This window comes from Syngnathus acus, chromosome 23 (assembly GCF_901709675.1).
Source record: "Syngnathus acus chromosome 23, fSynAcu1.2, whole genome shotgun sequence".
Lineage (NCBI taxonomy): Eukaryota > Metazoa > Chordata > Actinopteri > Syngnathiformes > Syngnathidae > Syngnathus > Syngnathus acus.
The window spans coordinates 6266546-6287729 of NC_051107.1; the positions used below are offsets into that span (position 1 = coordinate 6266546).

Below are 21184 nucleotides of genomic sequence, written 5' to 3' on the forward strand. Positions count from 1 at the left end.
CCATCTATCTATATAAGGCCTGAAAGCCATGTCCCCCCTGGATGGGTCAGTGTTCCTCCTCTCCCCCACCCCTCCGCCGAGACCTCCAAAACGTAACCCCCCGCGCTCTCCTCATCTCGCATCACTCTCGTCCGAGTGCAGCGACGCTCTCTCGCTCTACCTGCCGCCCCCCTCCCCCTTGCCGGTGGACTCCCCGCGCCTCATCCCGGCGACCTCCCGTTGAGTTCCACAGCTCGGAAGCTGCGCTTTTTTTTCTTGACCGCCTGACGCTCTAATTGGGACCCGGCTCAAGATGCCAGAGCCCCCGAAGAAAGGTAGGGCTGCAGAAGGGACCGCGACAAACACCAGCCGAGTGTTTTAGGGGCAAAAAAAAAACGGGTTCGGTGCTGTTTGGTTTTGGTGTTGTACGGTCGATGCATGCATGCATGGTTGAGGAGCGTCCCTGCAGAAACGGTGGCCGGACTTGGGATCAACGGTACAAGTTGCTCCAGGTGTCTCCCAGATGATTCATGGCAAAGTCCATATTAAACTAGACACCGCGTCTAAAAGCATCCCCGTGGTCCCGCCCCCCCTCTTTGGAAGCATGACATCTGTCATCGGCAATATCACGTCCATCCACATTCCTGTTTAATCCACGCCTGTCTGTCGTTATGCGATGCTATTACTTCTACCTTCTCCAGATCAGATATGCCCGTAAAGAGTACATTTAAAACTTTAGGGAGAGCTGATGTGTTTTGTTTTTCCCTCGTAAACCTGCCATCCCCTCAAGGACCGGTGATTTATCAGAGGACTATCCATACATAAATGATACAGATATTTTCTTCTCAAAACGACGGTGCCAAAGTATGAGGGGATGCTATGAGCTGACGGAGCAAGTAAATATCAGTGCAGATCCTGGTTGAGTGACAAGTGGTCATTAACTAGTATGACTAGAAAGGGAGCGGTTTTTTTTTCACAGGAACTTCCTCCTTGCATTAATTGTTCTCATTAAAACAAGACTTTTGTACGTGAGGCTTTTGTTTGTAATGAGTGAGGTCTGCGGCATTGAATTGCGTCATCAGCCATTTATCTTCATTGAGAATTTGCTCCAAGGGTGACTTTCCCATGTGCATCCACGGATCCAATCGGTGACGAGCATCACCCCAAAATAATAACATCCCCGGCAGATACTGTAAATGCGCATTGTTCTTCAAATGGGTCGGACCAGCTGTTGTTTTAGACGCCCCCCCACCCCCCACTCTGGATGCCAACAGGAGATGATGGGTCGACAGAGTACCTCTCGGGGGGCCAAGATTCTTGTCCCTGGAATAGTTTGGAATGAGCTCACTTTTAATCCCCATCCCTTGTTCCCTGCCATCTCCCTCCCTCCCTCCACTGACACCCAAGCCTCCTCCCCCTTCCTGGCCAGGCACCAGTTCTGACAACCCCACAGCTACTCAAAGGGCAGCCACCCCTTTTGACCCCAAGCACGGCCTCCTTCAACTACTGTCCTCACCTCGTGCTGCTTTGTCTTGGGTTTCACTCGCCGAGAAGCCCGCCGCTTGATACAGTATTTCTTGTGGCAGAGTTCCAATATGGCTCCCTCCTCCATTTCATGTCTCGTAATTCAAGACAGTTTGTCATAAGGCAAAAGGGGGATCTCATCCAATTCCACCAAAGGAGTGCGACGGCGGGATTGATGAGGGCTCTGACAGACGTTTGAATTCAAAGACTGGTCTATGTTAGGAGAAGCGACGAGGCAACAGTTGGAGCCTCGGTGAGCCCCTTTCTGTCTGAGCGCCAGCACAGGCGACAGCTGAAAATACCTGCAACCTTGTCAGCTGAACTGGGAGACCTCGGAGGTAAAACAAAACCTTTCTGCCCCCTCATTATCTCTACGGCCGTGAGCCTCGTTCTGGGCCCGTATGATGTGACCCTGCAGGATTGCGCGGCGGTAGCCAGAAACGCATTGTTTGGAAGCGAGCCTCGTGGCTAATTTTGGGTGGCGGAGGAATGCTGACAGGGAATCGTCAAATTCAGGAATATCTGAAGATGAGACGGCAACGGGAGAAGCGGCCCTCAAAAGACAATACGCAGTCAGCAAATGTGCAGAAAACCGAGTTGAGGTCTCCGAGGATCTGATGATGCAGGACGAATTAGGTTTTCGATCCAAGTTAGTGCTGAATCCATGCCAGACAAAGGTCTCCAACCTTCATGTTCATCCGTCTCATGTTTGTTAACACTTTCCCGGTGTTTATCTTCTCCACTGAACCTCGGGGGGGGGGGCGCTGAGCTCCATAAAAACATGTCGCCTTGCATGGATTTGGCAATTTATGATGTGTCTTTACGCAAGACTATAAACACCTAAATAAAGGTTAGGTGACTCTCATTGTCAATGGTACAATAGACCAAAACATACCGCAACTGGAGCTATAAAAAGAAGAGGCAAGTCCAGCTGCCTTTATGCACTGGACCATGGTCCCGTGGTTCTGTGGGCTGTCTGTGGTTTTTGGACGTCGCAGAAGGTGGTGTGCCACCATCTTAATCACTTAAGACTTTTGGGAGTCAGTTAACCAAACAGGTCAGCGTGTTGCACATCAAATGCTTCCCAACTGTTTCGTAATGGATATCTCCTTTCTTTTCTCCTTTCAGATGAGACGGCAAACGGACAGCCGGAAGGTGAGTGGGCAATGACGGGTCTCCGCTTGCCACTTCACACCCTCAGACGATGATCAGACAGACTCAGACTTGTCTCTGGTTGGGTAAACACACGGGGCACATTCCTACAGATAGTATCTTTGAGGGACAGAGAGTAACATCTCCATCGATCCATCTCGATGAGCTGGATCCTTCCCAGCTGATTTGGGGGCAAGAGGCAAAAATCAACCCTGGATGGGTCACTGGACGATGGAAGGCCATATGTAGACAACCAAACAATTGATAGATTCTCTGGAGTATCTAGAGAAAACCCAAGCAAACAGAAAGGTCCAAGTCAACGTAGGAACCCACAAACCAGGTGCTTGAATGGAACCAGTTTTCAACCAACAAGAACATCTTGACCCATTTGGCCACTGCTAACCTAGGACCTGAGAAAGAAAGTATCTTATGATACCGAAACTTACAACAGTTCCAATGGCTTCCCCTTGCCTTAGCGTAGAGAGACAGAAAAGACAGAAAGGGACTCTGACTTTGCAAGAGAAGACCAGACAACATCTCCCAAAGAGAAGCTCATAAACCTTAAGACAGGTTGATTCTCGTAGACAATACAGGACGTAGCCGCTGTGATGACCAGCGAGCTGTCAGCATCTCTAACATTCCCGTCGCAGAGCAGCTGATCCCTCACTGTTGTTTCAGCTGACGCGCCGGGCCGCCCTATGCGAGGACGAGCGGGGTTGGGGGTGGTGGGCGGCGAGCGACGAGCATTTTGCCGCTGGGATTTGACCTTGGAGCCGCAGCATCTTGAGGCTCATGTTGGGAGAAGTTCTACGAAAGCCTCACTAAAAATACCCCTGGGACTTTTGCAGAATAACTACAGCAGTGGCTCAAATGGGGTGACCCAAAGATGACTTCACTATTACCTTTGCAAAATAGTTTGGTAGTCATCTATAGTTAACCGGGGAACATCATTCATCCAAATCAACACATTTGCAAGCCAGAAATGACATTGTTGGTGTTTGTCTCGTGTATCAAAGTGTAAGCGAGTATGCGTACATGTGTGTATTATGTGTGCTGTTGTCGTACACCAGAGTGCAAGCGGCACCACACGTGCTTTGAAAAGCTTTTGTGCTCATCCAAATCCATTGGCCGCTTTATTTGTCACATGTTCAGAAAGTGTCGCACCAGACAGTAACGGTGCCCCGCCCCCCCCTGTGATTGCCCTGGAAATCTCTCCGCCCCCAGGTGGGTAAAAGCTTGACCACCTCGATTCTTCCACCCTCCCCCCCACCGCAACTCACGTCACGTGTTGGTTTGGGGTGTGCCGTCACATGGATTCTCCGATTTTTAATTCACTATGCGAGGCCTGCGGGTTCTTTGTGGAGGAGGTACGATTGTGGTGTTTTGTGGTTCTTAGCGTGCCGTGCTCGCTCCACGCAAATGTGAAGATGTTTTTAAAGATGGTATGCTCTGGGCGCACCAGGGTGGTAGGAGGTCAAGGTAGGCGCGAAAGGTAAGTGTCCTAGGCAGGAGTGAAATGGGAACATATACGCAAGATTGACAAAAAGTATTTGGTCAAAAACTGGAAGAATTTGCTTTAGCTATGGATGCAATTTATAGAAAAGGTGAGTCACGACATTTATCCATTTTGCGCGATTTGCACCGTCTTGCTAGGCCTTTATCCTTTACGCGCGCGCATTCGTTCCGATGGGTCATGTCGGAAGACTGTAATCAATTTTGCTAAACTGTCGAGTGAATTCTATTTCTATACATGAGCCTAGCCTGATCACTTTCCGCGATGACTGTGCTTTTCTTCACAGAGGAAGCCAATTCACTCAAGAAACTGTCAATTGAGCTGCCTAGTAAGATGCCTCTGCTCAGTCCCATGACAGAGTTTCTGACAAACGCGGTCACCTTCCCTAAATCACTAAATACCCCTCCTCCCCCAAATAAAATTAGAGCATAGGAAACATGCTGGCAGACATGTTTTTGGGGTGTGTTTGGACAAGTACAGCAGATAGAAGTGGGGCTGTCCCCTTGCTAACAAATTAACAGCCACCTTTTAACTCAAGGTTATACTTTCAATTTTGCCCTTTGAGTCGTTCCCGTCAAACCGCAGATACAATTCATGATCAATACTCCCCCCCCCCACAAAACTAATCGCTTGGCATTTTTTTTGTCTTGACGTGTGCTTGCTCCGGCGGACTTTACAGTACGATTCCCGCCACTATGCTGTAAATCTCTCTTTGTCTTTATTTAGATGATAGCGTCCCTGTTACCTCCATGGGGAGAAAAGACTCAGGTAATTGAGTGGTAGACACAGTCACTAGCCAATGTTGATATTGTTACATACACTCGGGAATCGAAAATAGCGTTGCTTTTATAAAGATCCTCCGTCGCTCGCCCGTGTTGGACATCGTAAGAAGTAAGTTGTCTGCTCTTTCGTGTCTATTTCATGCTTTCAATGTCGCTTAAACCACTGCTGCTCCTGCTGCTGGTGTAAATGATAGAACATGTCCAAATGTGTCTTCCTGTCTGTCTGAGTGATAGGACCAAAAGGTGGGCGTTTGTCATGTGGTTCCGACCAAAATGATTGACTTACTTGCTCCTTTTTAAAATGTACAACTGTGTTTGTCCTCAATGTGAACCAGTGTGGTCTTTGGGTGAATCCCAACCCCCAGAGGAACTGGAGAAGCCCATCGAGAACCCACCGGCAGAAAAGCCAGCTGAGAACCCACCGACGTCCACCCTGCTCTCAGAAAGACCCGTGAGCGGCACGGTGTCAGTCGGTAAGCAGGACGTGAAGAACGCTTGGGGATGGAAAGTGCACACCCGACGTCCACAATAATGCCCATGTTTGTCTTGACTAAGGTGGGGACATCACCTTTGTCGCCAAAGTGGAAGCGAAAGACCTTCTCCGTAAACCCACCATCAAGTGGTTTAAGGGAAAGTGGATGGACTTGGCCAGCAAGACAGGAAAGCACCTGCAGCTCAAAGAGATCTTTGATCGCAACACCAAGGTCGGTCTTGGTCTTGGCCTCCAGCGTCTATCAGATGCGGAGTTCTCTGACGCTACCTTCTCGCATAGGTCTACACATTTGAGATGCATATCATCAAGGCCAAGGAGAATTACGCGGGCAATTACAGGTGCGAGGTCAGCCTCAAGGACAAGTTTGACAGCTGCTCCTTTGACCTGGAAGTGAAAGGTGGGTCAAAGCACCGAGCGGGCGCTGCCGTCAAGACAATGAACGAGTTACTGTGAGCTTGTTCCGCTGTCTTCCAGCTGGGGGATCGCAAAGTTTCGATATTCGATCCGCTTTCAAGAGGAGGTAATGCAAGACGATAGGTTGTGGATTGTGTATTCAGTATGCAACGCAAAGGTACAATCCTGTAAATGCATCCAGTACGACATGATCGACAATCAACCCGACCGACTCAAGCGCCTTTAGACAATTAAAGGCCGCCGGTATCTAAAAATCACCCACAAACAATGTGTACGGAAGGCAATACAAAGCACCGTGATGCCATTGCGCCGTCAATGTCACCCTGGACGCGAGACTTACACAAACCGCCTTGTTTCAAAACCAAAGACTGAGGTCTTGTGTAAGAACCAATCACTTGTTAGCTCACAGCTAATACGCTGATTGAGCGTTGGCTTTGTGTTGTACTTTGAGCATTGTTTTTCCTGTTTCATGATATCCGTATTAATCTCTCCCTTGTTAACAACAGCACTGATGGCCAAGAAGATGCAGGGGAGCTTGACTTTAGCGCTCTCCTTAAACATAGGTGAGAATCATTTGCTCAGCCGCTGAGAGGATGTTGCCCTTTCTTCCACTTTTGTTTGCTTCTTTTGCTTTGAAAGAATGATTCATATGAAGCCACCCTAGGACTGGCGAGCCTATGTCTAGCACGCTTCTCTTGGTTGCTCCAAATAATCCCAATGATGCCTACAATCGAGGCTAAAGCCAAAGCACAGACGACCAGATAAATGATCCATTTATTTTGGGCTTGTCTCTTCTTTTCCCCTACATATTCAGACAACAGAGGTTAGTAGAGCGAAAACCATAGGTATTAAAAGCATTAGACCTCACTGCGGGTGAGTACTGTCATCTGCTCGAGTCCCCAGCATGACGGGGTCTCCCCGAATTGGACGGACAAAGAGTGTTGGCGTACAGTAGCTTGGTAACACTTCATTTGAAAGCAACATTCTGAACGGCTCCTGCTTGCAGTCAGCAATGACGGAAACGGTCTTGGAGCACCGTTACCCATTGTTACAGATGAGCCGCAGAGAAATGATGCCCGTAAAATAGTGTTATCGCTACATTGTCGTTCTATTTCAGGTGAGAAATACAAGGCAAATACAGCCATGTTTATTTCGGCTTTCCACGTAATCAGGGCCGAAAATAAACAGAAGGAGTAAGAATGGAATAACATTTGCTCGCGTTTTTTTTTTACCTTGCTAACATTTGGAAGAGTGTCCATGAACGACAGAATTGACTGAATGTTCTCTTAACGCAAACGGTCAATGGGTTTACTAACCAAGAGCTCACAAATCTAATATGACACCCACCTCCGAGATTCTAACACTATGCGAGCTTCCCTGACTGGGATCAATGCAATGAGGAAAAGAATGGTTCCCAATTCCAATAGCCAAATGTACTCTAGGGGATCAGAACATGCTACTTGTTGGTAGCCAAAAAAAAGAACTGGTCACGGGAAGCAAAATGCAACAAGGTTGTCGTACACATGACGAGGTGGATTCCGACCAAAAATCTCCAGGATCAAAGTCAACTCAGGTTGACTTTGCATGAAGCCCATCCTTTTGTGTGACGCGTCCTGAGGAAATAGAATCTCATATCACAGTTCGAATTTCCTCAAGACATGTTGCAAACACCTGCCCATGACTGTGGTCCTCACACAATATCCAACACCCCCAGGGATCACAAACAGCAGGACGACGCTCCCGAGGTGGACGTGTGGGAGATCCTGAAGAACGCCCGTCCGGATCAATATGAGAAGATCGCCTTCATGTATGGTATTACGGATCTGAGAGGCCTGTTGCGTAGAATGAAGAAGATTCCCAAAGTGGAGAAAAAGAGCGAAGGTAAAAAAGAATCACTCGCCCGTTGTAAATCCAGAGAGGACAATGTTGACGAAAATACGCCTGGCATTTTGCAGCCTTTGCCAAAAAACTGGACCCTGCGTATCAGGTAGATAAAGGTGGCAAGATCCGCCTTGCTGTTGATCTGACTGACCCCACGGTCGACCTGAAGTGGTACAAAAACGGAGTGGAGATCCGTCCCAGTCCCAAGTACGTCGCCTATTGTGCCACGAAAATGTCGTCAGCCCAAAACACGCATCAATGAAGCGCATTTGACACGATGCCATTCATTTGTGGAACTATGTTGTCTCAGATGTCTTCTCGACTTCAATGTGGCTCTTCCATGACTGCAGAGCTACATTTGAGTGATAATCTCTCCTGTATTGTTGTCTTTAATTGCTTTTTGTATGCTTCCGTACAGGAGAAGGTGGTACCTCCCACACAGGTCTTTAACTGAGCGTAGCATTGACATGACAGTAGATAAGTTCGAATGAATTACGTACATAACAAGAAAGTGAAGATAAATGCCTTCGGTGCGTGGGCCACCTCGGATAGATAAGACGCAAGACTTGCCGAGAAACTTCATTTGAAGTCAAAGTCAATGCCATGCCAAGCTAAAGCCATTTGGGAGGCTATTGCTGTGTTCTGGTTCCATCACCAGGACTTCCTGTCATTCTCCCCACCCCCAGGCATGATGTCTCTCTGTCTATGTCTGTCTGTCATGTCTTGATGCTCCTTCCTTCCTGTCTGCCATAATCAATTCCTGCCCACTCCGTGTACTCTGGCTCTGTTCTGGCACCGCTGCTGACCTTAAGTCAAAGGAAGTAAGTCGATCCGTTTGTCTTGGTGTTCGCTGTTGTCAGATCTGATGTGCACGATGCATGCTGAAAAACGGACGAGACCTACTTTACAAAGAGGGAAAGGAGCTCAAGCAACTTGTTCGGTCAAGCTGACTAACGAATCACATTTAGGTACATTTTTGAGCATAAGGGCACAGAAAGGATCCTGGTCATCAACAACTGTGCTCTGAATGACGACGCAGCATATTCTGTGGCAGCAGGAGAAGAGAAGTGCTCCACAGAGCTGTTTGTCAAAGGTATTGCAAGCAAACAGGTCATGAATACCCTTGATGGACCTCGGTCAGCCTTTTCTTCAGCGCTATCATCATTTCTGGACATTAGAACTGCCGGTCAAGATTACAAAAGGTCTCGAGGCCGTGACGACCACAGTGAATGAGAGGATTGAGCTGATGTGTGAGGTGACAGAGGACGGCGCCCCAGTCAAATGGTAGGATGATGGTGTCAAATTGTGAGAAGAACAACATGGAAACTTGATTTTCTTTCTGATCTCAGGATGAAGAATGGTGTGGAGATTCCAACAGGGGTTCGCTCCAGATATAGAGTCAAGTGCGAGGGAAACAAACACTACCTGGTGATCGACGACGCATCCCTGGAAGATACCGGGACGTACTCCATCATGGCTTCCGGTGGCTCATCGGAGGCTCATGTACAGGTTGACTGTATGTAAACAGTGATGCTTCATTGACTTGCTGTTACCGCCTTGTTCAGATGTAAGATGAACTCAACTCTGGTCAATAGTGAAACCACTGAAGATCCATCAAGACCTGACGGATACAAAAGTTTTGCTGGGCAAGCCTCTCAAACTGCAATGCGAGATCTCTCCAGGAAACGTCCCAGGCCGATGGTACCGCAACGGACAGCTGATCCAGGAAACCGACCGCATCAAGATTTCACACAAAAATAGGTACGACCTCAATGTTAGACCAACAAAAATGAAAGTGTTCAATAATAAATCACTTTTTTGCAGGGTTCACGAACTTTCAATTGAAGTTAGCTCACTTCACGATTCTGGAGATTACACTTTTGTACCTGAGGGGTACTCACACAGTCTATCTGCGAAGGTTAATGTCATTGGTACGTTCCAATAAGACTCGATGACTTGAGATCACACACCAAAAAGACTAAAGTAATGAATATACAATTTTCTTCAGACCCTCCAAAGGTGCACCTGGAGGGGTTGAACTTCGTAGACAACACTGTGACAGTTGTAGCTGGAAACAAGATGCGCTTGGAGATCCCCATCAGTGGAGAGCCAGCCCCCAAGGTGGTGTGGATGAAAGGTGATAGGGTCAGTATCGAACTTTTGTCCGCAGCCTGGGTAGACGAGACTTCAGGAGGTCTGAAATAAATGGCTACCCGCATCTCTGTCTCAGGTTATCGTCGAGGCGGGCAACCGAGTCCGAGCGGAAACGTACGTTGACCAGACGAGCCTGACAATTGATATCACGGAGCGCGACGATTCGGGCAACTATAAATTAGTCCTTCAAAATGAGGCCGGAGAAGCCTCAGCTAGCATCAAGTTGAAGGTTGTAGGTAAGAGATGACAACCAAAAGTTATTGCAGGCCTTTAAAGAATCTCAAAAAGCTCACAGCACATTGTCTTTTTGCAGACATCCCTGATTCTCCAGAGGCGCCTTTGGTCCCTGTGGTTGGAGGCGATTGGTGCTCCATGACATGGGAGCCACCCAAATATGATGGGGGTTCACCAATTTTAGGTAAATGTCCAAATATCGACCTCAAAGATTGATTGCGCAGCAAATGGTGAAGTATGTTTGTCCCCCGCAGGCTACTACATTGAGAGAAAAAAGAAGCAGAGCTCAAGATGGATGAGAATTAACTTTGACCTCATCAAAGAGACAACGTACGAGCCCAAGAAAATGATTGAAGGCGTCCCATATGAAGTGCGGATATTTGCCGTCAATGCCATTGGGGTGTCCAAGCCCAGTGAACCATCCAAAGCTTTTACCCCGCTTGGTAAATCATACAAATGACACGTCACCAGCATGTCATGCCTTTTTGGTTTTGTTCAGGTTGAATAGAAGTGTTTGATGTGCCCTTGGCACAGCATGCACACAGCTGTTGCCTCCCGTTTCACCACCATCCAAAGCATTTAACTACGATTTTCATTGGCCACGCAGGAGCTTAAGGAGATATTAAAAAAGGTCTTTATAGCCACTGCCAAACCATCTGCGGATTATAGGGTTAGGAGATTAGGTGAGAGAGTTCAGTAGGGGTGAAATGATTCTGAATAAAGAATGGGCAGACAGAGAGGCGCCTCGCTCATGTCCTTGTGTGTTGATCTTGCATGTGTGACAAAAGTCTGATATTTGCATCCTCCAAGCGGTGACCAGTGAGCCCACCATGCTGGTGGTGGATGACGTGACTGACACAACAGTGACCGTCAAGTGGCGTCCTCCAGAAACCATCGGAGCTGCTGGTCTCGACGGGTACTTGGTGGAGTACTGCCTTGAAGGATGTAAGACAACGCGTTCCCCCGCAAACAAGAACTCGCTGGGCTATCCTTGACAGAATTCAAGGTTAAAAAGATGCAATGTTTCTTTTGCGACAGCTGAAGACTGGGTACCAGCCAACACTGAACTGATAGATAAGACAAGATACACCATCACAGGCCTGAAGCCCGATTCGAAGGTCTTCATTCGAGTCAAGGCCGTCAATGCTGCGGGAGCTAGTGCTCCACGAACCACTCAGCATGCCATTCTTGTCAAGGAAGTTATCGGTAAGGAAAATAATTCCAAGGGGGAAAACAAAGACAAATGAAAGTTGCTTCTCAAAGCCTTCAATTTTGTGATATGCATCAAGAACCACCCAAGATCCGTGTCCCCCGACACCTGAAACAGACTTACACTCGACGAGTTGGCGAAACGCTCAACCTTGTGGTGCCATTCATGGTAAGCAATTGTCAAGTTGGGGTTCTTTGTTTCAGAATCATTGAACGCGAGTCAATGACCATGTCCATCTAGGGCAAACCGAGGCCGAAAGTGACTTGGTTGAAGGACGGTCAACCCATTGATCCTGCCGCCGTGAGCATTCGGAACACCGACTGCGACAGCATGATCTTCATTCGTAAAGCAGAACGCAGTCACTCTGGGAAGTATCAAATGAAGGTGCAGGTAGAAAGCCACGAGGACACAGCTGACATGGACATCCAGATCATAGGTGAGGGGAAAATGAAGCGTGGAAAGAAACATGTTCATTAGCAAACCTTTGGCTCATTTTTCCCATTTCTATACCGTTAGACCTCCCTGGTCCTCCTCAGATGGTGAATATCGACGATGTCTGGGGAGAAAATGTATCTCTGTCCTGGACTGCCCCTCGAGATAATGGCAATGCGGCAATAACAGGCTACACCATTCAAAAGGCAGACAAGAAGACAATGGTAAGCGATCCATTTTGACAACTTAGGCCAAATGTTTGCTCATCGCAATGACACCTTTCATGTTCCGAACATAGGAATGGTACACGTGCCTTGAGCACTACCACCGCATGACCATCGCTATCACCGAACTCGTGGTCGGTAACGAGTACTACTTCAGGGTCTTCTCTGAGAACATGTGCGGACTTAGCGAGTCGGCCACCCAAACCAGGAAAAGCGCCCTCATCCTCAAAGAAGGTAGGAGAATTTTCTCCGATAAGTCCGATCGCATGGCCACTTGATCCCACTCCATTCTGTGACTCTTCCACCCGCAGACATGAAGTTGAAAATCTTTGAATTCAACGACCACGACTTCAACGAGGCTCCCAAATTCACGCAGCCGCTCATCAACACGTTTGGCATTGCCGGCTACAACACCACTCTTAACTGCAGCGTGCGTGCCCACCCCAAGGTAGGAACGGCCCAAGTTGGAACCCAGCGTGCAAAAATGACCATGCCAAGCCAAACCCTGTCTTTGTGTACTTACCGTAGCCCAAAGTGATCTGGATGAAGAACAAGATGATCATTGGCGAGGACCCTCGCTACCGCATGTTTAGCAACCAGGGCGTGTGCACGCTGGAGATAAGGAAACCCAGCCCTTACGACGGCGGCATGTACACCTGTAGGGCCAGCAACGACTTGGGGGAAGCCCAGGTGGAGTGTAAACTGGAGGTCAAGGGTAAGCGTGGACGCAGAGCTTTCATTTCAATGAAAAGTCATCATTTATAAAAGTAACCAGTGATTTAGAGAGCTACGGGAGGCCGCTTCAAAGTAGGGTCAAATGTGTGTTGTGGGAAAAAAAAGATGACTGGCGTTTAAGGACATGTAAGTATCTGTTGTTGTTGTTTTTAACACAGAAGCTAGATGAAATACTCAGCAACATGTCCAATGAAAAGCATATATCTCCATCATGTGTTGTTTTTGAAGAGAAAAAAAAAAACACATTCAGAGATACATGCGTTCAGTGGTTGGCTCCTTTGGAATTTGAATATACAGTAGATGGTTAACCTCAAGCTAACTTCATTGAGAGCAAAGGGTCTCTCTCTCTTTTTTTTTTAACACGTTTTACCTACATAAGCATTTTAAAACGAGCTAATGTTATTCCGCTCATGGTGTGCTAACAACACCAGCAGGTAGCGTACACGATTAAATGTCATTTCATGTGTCAAATTTCACCTTTAAAAAAAAGTTCCATCCTCACTTCTTTGACTTGACAGCAATTTTGTATCCACAGTGGTGCCACTTTCACTTGTTAACTCCTCATATAAAAAGATTTTCACAGCGGTACACCCCCCTGGTGCACACATATAACCCCATGTAAACATTTTTGCTAACCCATATTCTCTTCTCTCTCCCCCCAGTCCAAACTCAAGAATTATGAATGTTTGTTCTCACATAAGGTAAGCTTTCATATGGATCTGGCATATGAAGCTTATGTCATTCATGATGCATCTGGCCGTCAGCCTGCTTCTAACTTTGAGTTGCTGGTTGGGACTATGGCCGCTATTCCCTTTGCAGGAAGTCCCCCTCTGGCAGCCGTTTTAGCAGAATGGGATTTGCATGAATCCTCACGGCTGGACTCCTTTAGAAGTCGATTTTGTAATTTGCGTCGGTTGCCATTTTGTGACTCGTGAGTGTTGTGTGCGGATGACACGAGGTGAGTAAATTGCTTGCTAAACAAGAGCCGACGTACCTTTTTTTTGTTCTCTCGTGGCTGCCATCGGCGGACATTTTACAGCACTGAAAACAAAGCAAACAAAACGGTTACTCGTTTCTTTTCTGGGTCTTTTTTTCATGCTCAACGTTTTTGTTTTTGGCAAAGCGGCTGTATGTGCAAAGCCTCAGCTTGTGTCCCGGGTCAGTTCTACTTTGTTTGGAATAGTTGAAACTGGACTAAACCAATCCATTTAAGTCACCAACAAAAAGTGACTTACTTTTGATGGAATCTTGCATTGTAGATGCACTGCAAAAAAGTAAAGAAAAAAAGCATAAATAGAAGTTAAATGCTACGTCAAACAGTAAAATAACGTAAAACTACTCACCGCTTGCATGTCGTCAGTTTGGGACGAGGATGGCCTTAAATGTAACGCCACTCACTTTACAACAAGCAGCATTCTCCAAAAGGTCATGTCGCTTATTGCCACCAGCAGTTGAAGTTTTCTGCAAGCACACAGAGGCCAATGCTTCAGGTAAACACATCATGGTAAAGATTGGCTTAGTGCGAAGCTATGATTTAGTGGCACGTTTCTGCCGTCAATGCTGCTTGGGGCTCGCTATGCACGAGAGCAAAGCAGAACTGAAACGGGACAACCGACACCTTCCTTCCCACTTTGTTCACGAGTGTTCCCCCCCCTTTTATAGGAGGGTTCACCTTCTATGAACTCATGCAACGCGGCGTGCCCCTGCACCTGATTGACAAGTACATGACGGAGACGAAGGTTGTCGAAGAAGACAAGTAGAGACTTGTCGAGCTTTAGCTGCAAAACGTGCTGCCACGAGTGACACCCCTCTTCTCTCACCTACACCTTAACCACTACGGGAGGCCAGCAGCCTGGATGCGGGGATGGATGGAGGAGTGGACGGGGGGGGAGGAGGACGCACTGGTCTTTGTGTGGCATGCTGTGTCACCCTCTGTTTTTTATTTGTACGTCTCAATCAGCTCGGATGCATGTCAGCAGCTCTTATTGTTTTGCTTACGTGTGGAAAACATTACGAATACAAAACTACAATGTTCTTTATTTTGGTGAGGGTGGGGGTACTCTGAGGGGCGGGGCATGTATAAACAAATGCTTGTTTTGTCTTTGTATGGAGTCTGAAGAAAACTGTTGGCTAAACGAATGTGTCGATGACTCAAGAAGAGGGCAAAGCGGATGGGAGAAAAAAAAAGTGGTTGATTCTGCATGAAATCTTGTCATTTTTCGGATTATTATTATTGGTGACTGGGGAAAAAAATTGAAGCTCGGTAAACATGCGCATGCCTTTGTAATTATGACTCATGGATTACAATAAATGGCAATTTTAACTATGGCATTGTTTCTGAATATCCGAAGAGTTATTTTCCTACTTCAAATGAAAGTGTGTCTACTATGTTTAAATCTGATTATCGTGGACCTTTTGGATTTACTGTATGTGTACAGGATACTAAGGGCACAAAGTAATTTTACACTCGGTTTTATTCTTAAAATTAATATATATTTGAAACAATTATAAGCCACCATAACAATACACATTTTGAGAACTAACACTGTTCATTAAAAAAGTTTTTGTGCTCACTTGTTTTCTGCGTTTGGTCAAGCCTACCGTTACTTGCAGAACTTGAAAACAATCAGTAAAACTTGTCGCTGTAGCGGAAGTGTGGTCCCTTGCCAATCTCCCACTTCCGGTCCTTCCCTCAAACCTGTCCGAAACGTCATCGCCCGCTCATGGTTCCGCCTTACAAATGGCCTAGGCACATTCTCCTTCCTCCACAGGCCAAATGCACTGCAATGTTTTGGACTTGGCCGCGAGAAGGTAGCCGAGTCTGAGCCTCTTTCCCTGAGAGCCTGCGGGATCTCGTCACGATCCATTTTAAGGAGAAACGATGGCCCACTTTCTGTGGCCGGAGCCGCTGTCAAGCGCGCAGCTCAAGCGGCTGGAGGAGCACAAGTACAGCGCCTCGGGTCGCTCCTTGGTGGAGCCGCCGTGTCAGATCTATTGGAACTGGCTCGTCCAGCAAATTCCGACGTGGGTGGCCCCGAACACGCTCACTATCGTGGGCCTGTTGGTCAACATTGTCTCCACGCTCCTGCTCGTGCTTTATTGCCCCACGGCCACGGAGGAGGTGAGTTGAGGCGACCTTGGACAAAGTTTCTCCAGACACCCGCTCGCGGAATCAAGTCCTTGCATTGAGCAAATCAATGTGAATTTGACTATTTAAATAAAGTGATCGAATGAACTCATTGGGAGACTTTATTCACAGTAATCACAGAGTGCAATTGGAAATTCGGCGTTAAAAATAGTATTTAAAATCCCTTCTGTTTGTGTTTAATGAGGGGATTTAGTCACTGTTACGTGGAAACAAGTCTCAAACGAGCCTTTCGTGCTTCCTTGTTAATCGATCGGTGGTTGGATCTCAAACACATCTATTTGTCTGGATCGATGATCCGTCATGAGTGTGCGGTTCATTCTTGCGGTTGTCCGCCTGTCTCGCTTATGGGACGCCGGGGTGCGGATGTCAAAACACGACAATGCGGAGGACGTTGCCGCCCATGTTGTTGATCCCAACAAGCGAGCACTTTAGCATAAAGTTAGCCTAGTTGCTAAATGACACGTCGGATGACGTCATCGTCCGTGCTGACGCCACTAATCTGGCATCACCTTTACTCCTGGATAAACGACACGCGCTGTTCACCCTGCTTTTAGTGCTAATTACGTTTCTGACTACTCACTCAAAGTCCACATTTGATCTGATTGCACACTTATCTGCATTGATTATTCACTCATTAAGCAACAAACACTTCGAGGATCTAATGTTAAACACATGTTTCTGTATTGCCACCGTGCAATAAAAAGCATGCACCTCCAAATGGCTTTTTATCTGAAGCCCAAAAAGTTGTTCAGATGAAAGCACACTTTGGAGTTTCATCTTTTTCGGAGGTCAATTGCAGAGAAATTCATTCACCAAAAAAAATGCACTTTGTCAAGGCTCCGTAAATGAATTGAAGTGTATTTGGTCAATGGAATCTTACCTTCAGGCTCCAGCATGGGCTTTCATCCTGAGTGCGCTGGGTCTCTTCGTGTACCAGTCTCTGGACGCCATCGACGGCAAGCAGGCCCGCAGGACCAACAGCAGCTCGGCCCTCGGCGAGCTCTTTGACCACGGCTGCGACGCCGTCTCCACAGGTGCTCCTTGATCCAGCCTCGAAGCTCCCCGTAATGTCGTTGCTGAGGTCTTGCGTCATCTTGCTGCAGTGTTTGTCGCCGTGGGCACGTGCATCTCCTGCGGCGTCGGCCGATACCCCCACTGGATATTCTTCTGCGGCTTCATCGGGATGTTCATGTTCTTCTGCGCCCACTGGCAGACCTATGTGTCAGGAACTCTTCGCTTTGGCCTGTGAGTCCTCCCCCGACTTGGGCGCATGCCAACTAGCGCTTGTCCTCCTCAGCCACTTTGTCTCCTGGGCAGGGTGGATGTCACCGAGGTGCAGTTTGCCATCATCGCCATGTACCTGATGTCCGCCTTTGGTGGGGTGAGCCTTTGGCAAACCACGGTGACTTGAACCGACTCCTTCAGCAGCATGGCGGTTGTCCACTTGCGGCTCTTCAATCCGTGTCTTGTTTTTCAAGCTGCCCCTCATTGGACTGCAACTCTACATCTTCCCCATCATGGGCATCATCGGCGGGGCCCTCTACTCCTGCCACAACTACTTCCACGTCATTCTCAATGGCGGCGTGGGTAAAAATGGCTCCACTGTGGCGGTAAGCCCTGCCGAATAGCGTGGTGATGTGGCGCCATATAACCGTTGACGCTGCGCAGGACACCAGCGTGCTGAGTCCCGGCTTGCACATCGGCCTCATCCTCACGCTGGCCTTCATCATCTTCAAGAAGTCATCCAGTCAGCTATTTGAGCACCACCCCTGCCTTTACCTTCTCGCCTTCGGCATGGTCATCGCCAAGATCTCCAACAAGCTTGTGGTAAGTTGCTCTTGAAATGTCTACGCCGTGTGGAATGTCGACAAAGGGTTTTTGCTCGACGCAGGTGGCGCACATGACCAAGAGTGAGCTCCACCTGCCGGACACGGCCTTCATCGGCCCGGGCCTCCTCTTCCTCAACCAATACTTCAACAGCTTCGTCGACGAGTACGTCGTCCTCTGGATCGCCACGGTCAGTTCCTTGTCTTGCGCTTGAGAATTCGAATCTCACGTTCATTCATTCGTGTCGAAATCAACCGATTGTGCAAAAAGTACTGAACCAGGTTGGTGAGAACCTACTTGCTCTAACGCCAACAACTAACTCCTCAGGTGCTCTCCCTGGTGGACCTGACGCGCTACTGCACGGGGGTGTGCCACCAGATCGCCGGCCACTTGCGCATCCGCGTCTTCAGCATCACGCCGCCCGGCCCCGCCCACCGCGACTGACGGCTTGCCCGGCGGGAGGAGGCGGAGGGCGACGCGGACCGCTCCCCGCTCCTGAAAGCAGACGACGATGACATCGAGAAGAGACCCCGCACCTCAAGCCTTGACCGAGTGATCACCTCTGCCTAAAACAAAAAAAAAAAGAAATCAAATAAAAATTTGCCCAAAGTTAAAAAGAAATGCTCAAAAACAAACATCTGAAATACCAAAGTTTTTTTTTTTTTTTTTAAAACATTATTTTTTTTTAAATCGGTCAATACAATGATTGTGACTAAATGCGATCAATCGGGGTGGATTCAATGAGGATGATTAAAAAAAAAAAAAAAAAGATTTCCGATGAGGTGTTTTGGTCAACAGGCTACTTAAAGCGTTTTCATGTCATCGCCATTTGTTCTGCTTTCTGACTTCTTCTCCCTTAAGGGCTAATAATGAATGTTGTGATTGTATACAATTCGCCTTAATTCATTTTCTTGTAATTACAAAAAATAATAATAATTGTGAATATTGCAAACCAAAACTTTGTATGTGTTTTCCACTGAGAACTGCAATAGAGAAGCTTCCCTTTTATCGGATTGACACGTTTCTCCTCCAGCGAATCTGATGTGCTTATTCAGGTTGATGGGATTTCTTCTTCTGTGGTAGCGCTTTCATATTTTTAGGTTGTGTTTTCTACTCTGGAAAATGACACGTGTTTTTCTTGTTTTGAAATGTACAACCGCCATTTTTCACTGCTCACTAATATAACTGGATGGCAAATTTTTACTAACAAGAATTTGTGTGTAGGAGTTTGTAATAAAGAAACTATTTTTCATGCATTCCTCTTGTCATGTGCTCGTGCAAGAGAGTGATGGGCACATTGCGCAACATGGGCTGAGCGCGGCGCTATGATAATGGCACTTGAAAAGCATTCCTGTCGTCAATGCTGCTTGCCAAGTCTCCCTGATCTATAGGAGGGCTCATCATCCAGCAATGTATGCAATGCGGCGTGCCCCTGCACCTGATTGACATGTAAACGATGGAGACGAAGGTTGTCATAGAAGACAAGCAGAGACTTGTCAAGCTTTCGGTGCAAAACATGTTGACACCTCTTCTCTCTCACCTACGGAAGGCCTGGATGCAGGCTCAGTAGCTTTTATTGTGTTGCTTCAAAGATTTTTCATTTTTAAGGAGAAACGATGGCCTACTTTGTGTGTTCGGAGCCGCTGTCAAGCGCGCAGCTCAAGCAGCTGGAGGTGTACAAGTACAGTCCCTCGGGTCGCTCTTTGCTGGAGCCGCCGTGTCAGATCTACTGGAACTGGCTGGTCCGGCAAATCCCCATGTGGGTGGCCCCCAACGCGCTCAGTATGGCGGGCCTGTTGGTCAACATCGCCTCCACGCTCCTGCTCGTGTTTTTTTGCCCCACGGCCACGGAGGAGGTGAGTCGAGGCGACCTTGGACAAAGTTGATTAACAGTGATAACGGAGCGCTATTGGCAGAGATGGGGACTCGAGTCACTGTGACTTGGACTCGAGTCGACTCGAGTCACTGTGACTTGGACTCGAGTCGACTCGAGTCGCTGTTTTGATGACTTGTGACTTGACAAAAATAAAAAATCTTGAGACTCGACTTGGAAGTTAAAGACTCGGGACTTGACTTGAGACACGATGACTTGAATGACTTCAGTGTTATTTAGTTTATGTTTTCAGTTTGATTATAAAATTAAATTAAAAATTAATGAAGTGTATTTTTGGTCAATGGAATCTTACCTTCAGGCTCCAGCATGGGCTTTCATCCCGAGTGCTCTGGGTCTCTTCACGTACCAGTCTCTGGACGCCATCGACGGCAAGCAGGCCCGCAGGACCAACGTGGAATCGGCCCTCGACGAGCATTTTGACCACGGCTGCGACGCCGTCTCCACAGGTGCTCCTTGATCCAGCCTCGAGGCTCCCCGCGGTGTCGTTGCTGAGGTCTTGCGTTATCTTGCTGCAGTGTTTGTCGCCGTGGGCACGTGCATCTCCTGCGGCATCGGCCGATACCCGCACTGGATATTCTTCTGCGGCTTCATCGGGATGTTCATGTGCTTCTGCGCCCACTGGCAGACCTACGTTTCGGGGACTGTTCGCTTTGGCATGTGAGTGAGTCCACCCTCCCCTTGCGCTCATCCTCCTCAGCCGCTTTGTCTCCTGGGCAGGGTGGATGTCACCGAGGTGCAGTTTGCCATCATCGTCATGTACCTGATGTCAGCCTTTGGTGGGGTGAGCCTTTGGCAAACCACGGTAACTTGAACCGGCTCCTTCAGCAGCATGGCGGTTGTCCACTTGCGGCTCTTCAATCTGTGTCTTGTTTTTTAAGCTGCCCCTCATTGGACTGCAACTCTACATCTTCCCCATCATGGGCATCATCGGCGGGGCCCTCTACTCCTGCCACAACTACTTCCACGTCATTCTCAACGGCGGTGCGGGTAAAGGTTTGAGTCCCGGCTTGCACATCGGCCTCATCCTCACGCTGGCCTTCATCATCTTCAAGAAGTCGTCTAGTCAGCTGTTTGAGCACCACCCCTGCTTCTACTTGCTCGCCTTCGGCATGGTCATCGCCAAGCTCTCCAACAAGCTTGTGGTGGGTTGCTCTCGACACTCCTGCGCCGTGTGGAACGTCGACAAAGTTTTTGCTCCAAGCAGGTGGCGCACATAACCAAGAGCGAACTTCACCTGCCAGACACGGCCTTCATCGGCCCGGGCCTCCTCTTCCTCAACCAGCTCTTCGACAGCTTCGTCGACGAGTACGTCGTCCTTTGGATCGCCACGGTCAGTACTTCAGAATTCGTCAAAACGGAGGGAGCCCTGTTAAAGCTTCAGAGTGGGACAAACGCTCTCGCCTTCGTTCATTCCTATTGTAATCAAAAGTAGCGGAACACGTTAGCGAGAACCTACTTGTTCTAACGCCAACAACTATCAACTCTTCAGGTGCTCTCCTTGGTGGACCTGACGCACTACTTCACGGGGGTGTGCCGTCAGATCGCCGGCCACTTGGGCATGCGCGTCTTCAGCATCACGCCGCCCGAC

At 48.1% G+C, this 21184-nt stretch overlaps 2 protein-coding genes and 3 long non-coding RNA genes across 9 annotated transcripts; 2 read left to right on the plus strand and 3 right to left on the minus strand.

Moving 5' to 3' along the window:
- The first annotated feature begins 48 nt into the window (after positions 1 to 48).
- mybpc1 (myosin binding protein C1) lies at positions 49 to 15067 on the plus strand. Of its 5 annotated transcripts, XM_037243634.1 has the most exons (32): positions 49 to 314; positions 2632 to 2658; positions 3808 to 3879; positions 4455 to 4496; positions 4895 to 4936; positions 5286 to 5423; positions 5506 to 5654; positions 5723 to 5840; positions 5918 to 5963; positions 6364 to 6420; positions 6672 to 6680; positions 7572 to 7738; positions 7813 to 7945; positions 8551 to 8559; positions 8707 to 8831; positions 8917 to 9022; positions 9088 to 9254; positions 9334 to 9499; positions 9563 to 9669; positions 9747 to 9883; positions 9969 to 10128; positions 10206 to 10310; positions 10381 to 10569; positions 10937 to 11071; positions 11165 to 11332; positions 11416 to 11504; positions 11577 to 11772; positions 11853 to 11992; positions 12067 to 12226; positions 12304 to 12440; positions 12521 to 12707; positions 14390 to 15067. In XM_037243634.1, the coding sequence occupies exons 1-32, from the start codon at positions 293 to 295 to the stop codon at positions 14485 to 14487; spliced, it is 3603 nt and encodes a 1200-aa protein (XP_037099529.1). In that variant the 5' UTR covers positions 49 to 292; the 3' UTR covers positions 14488 to 15067. The 5 variants fall into 5 exon arrangements, with proteins under 5 accessions (XP_037099529.1, XP_037099531.1, XP_037099530.1 ...); XM_037243636.1 differs by lacking the exon at positions 8551 to 8559 and having other exon boundaries at positions 50 to 314; XM_037243635.1 differs by lacking the exon at positions 6672 to 6680 and having other exon boundaries at positions 50 to 314.
- Positions 13490 to 15419, minus strand: LOC119117407. Its single transcript, XR_005096513.1, has 4 exons — positions 15329 to 15419; positions 14071 to 14188; positions 13963 to 13991; positions 13490 to 13768 (listed from the first exon to the last, which is right to left on the minus strand). It is a non-coding gene; the product is annotated as an uncharacterized LOC119117407 (long non-coding RNA).
- A 45-nt stretch (positions 15420 to 15464) lies between these two features.
- On the plus strand, positions 15465 to 18450 carry chpt1 (choline phosphotransferase 1). Its single transcript, XM_037243643.1, has 8 exons — positions 15465 to 15848; positions 16762 to 16909; positions 16979 to 17120; positions 17193 to 17277; positions 17354 to 17485; positions 17544 to 17702; positions 17767 to 17892; positions 18030 to 18450. The coding sequence occupies exons 1-8, from the start codon at positions 15609 to 15611 to the stop codon at positions 18144 to 18146; spliced, it is 1149 nt and encodes a 382-aa protein (XP_037099538.1). The 5' UTR covers positions 15465 to 15608; the 3' UTR covers positions 18147 to 18450.
- On the minus strand, positions 17029 to 18115 carry LOC119117409. Its single transcript, XR_005096515.1, has 2 exons — positions 18000 to 18115; positions 17029 to 17911 (listed from the first exon to the last, which is right to left on the minus strand). It is a non-coding gene; the product is annotated as an uncharacterized LOC119117409 (long non-coding RNA).
- A 398-nt stretch (positions 18451 to 18848) lies between the features above and the next one.
- LOC119117408 lies at positions 18849 to 21157 on the minus strand. The gene is made up of 3 exons (XR_005096514.1): positions 21053 to 21157; positions 19889 to 20971; positions 18849 to 19573 (listed from the first exon to the last, which is right to left on the minus strand). It is a non-coding gene; the product is annotated as an uncharacterized LOC119117408 (long non-coding RNA).
- Between the last annotated feature and the right edge of the window lie 27 nt (positions 21158 to 21184).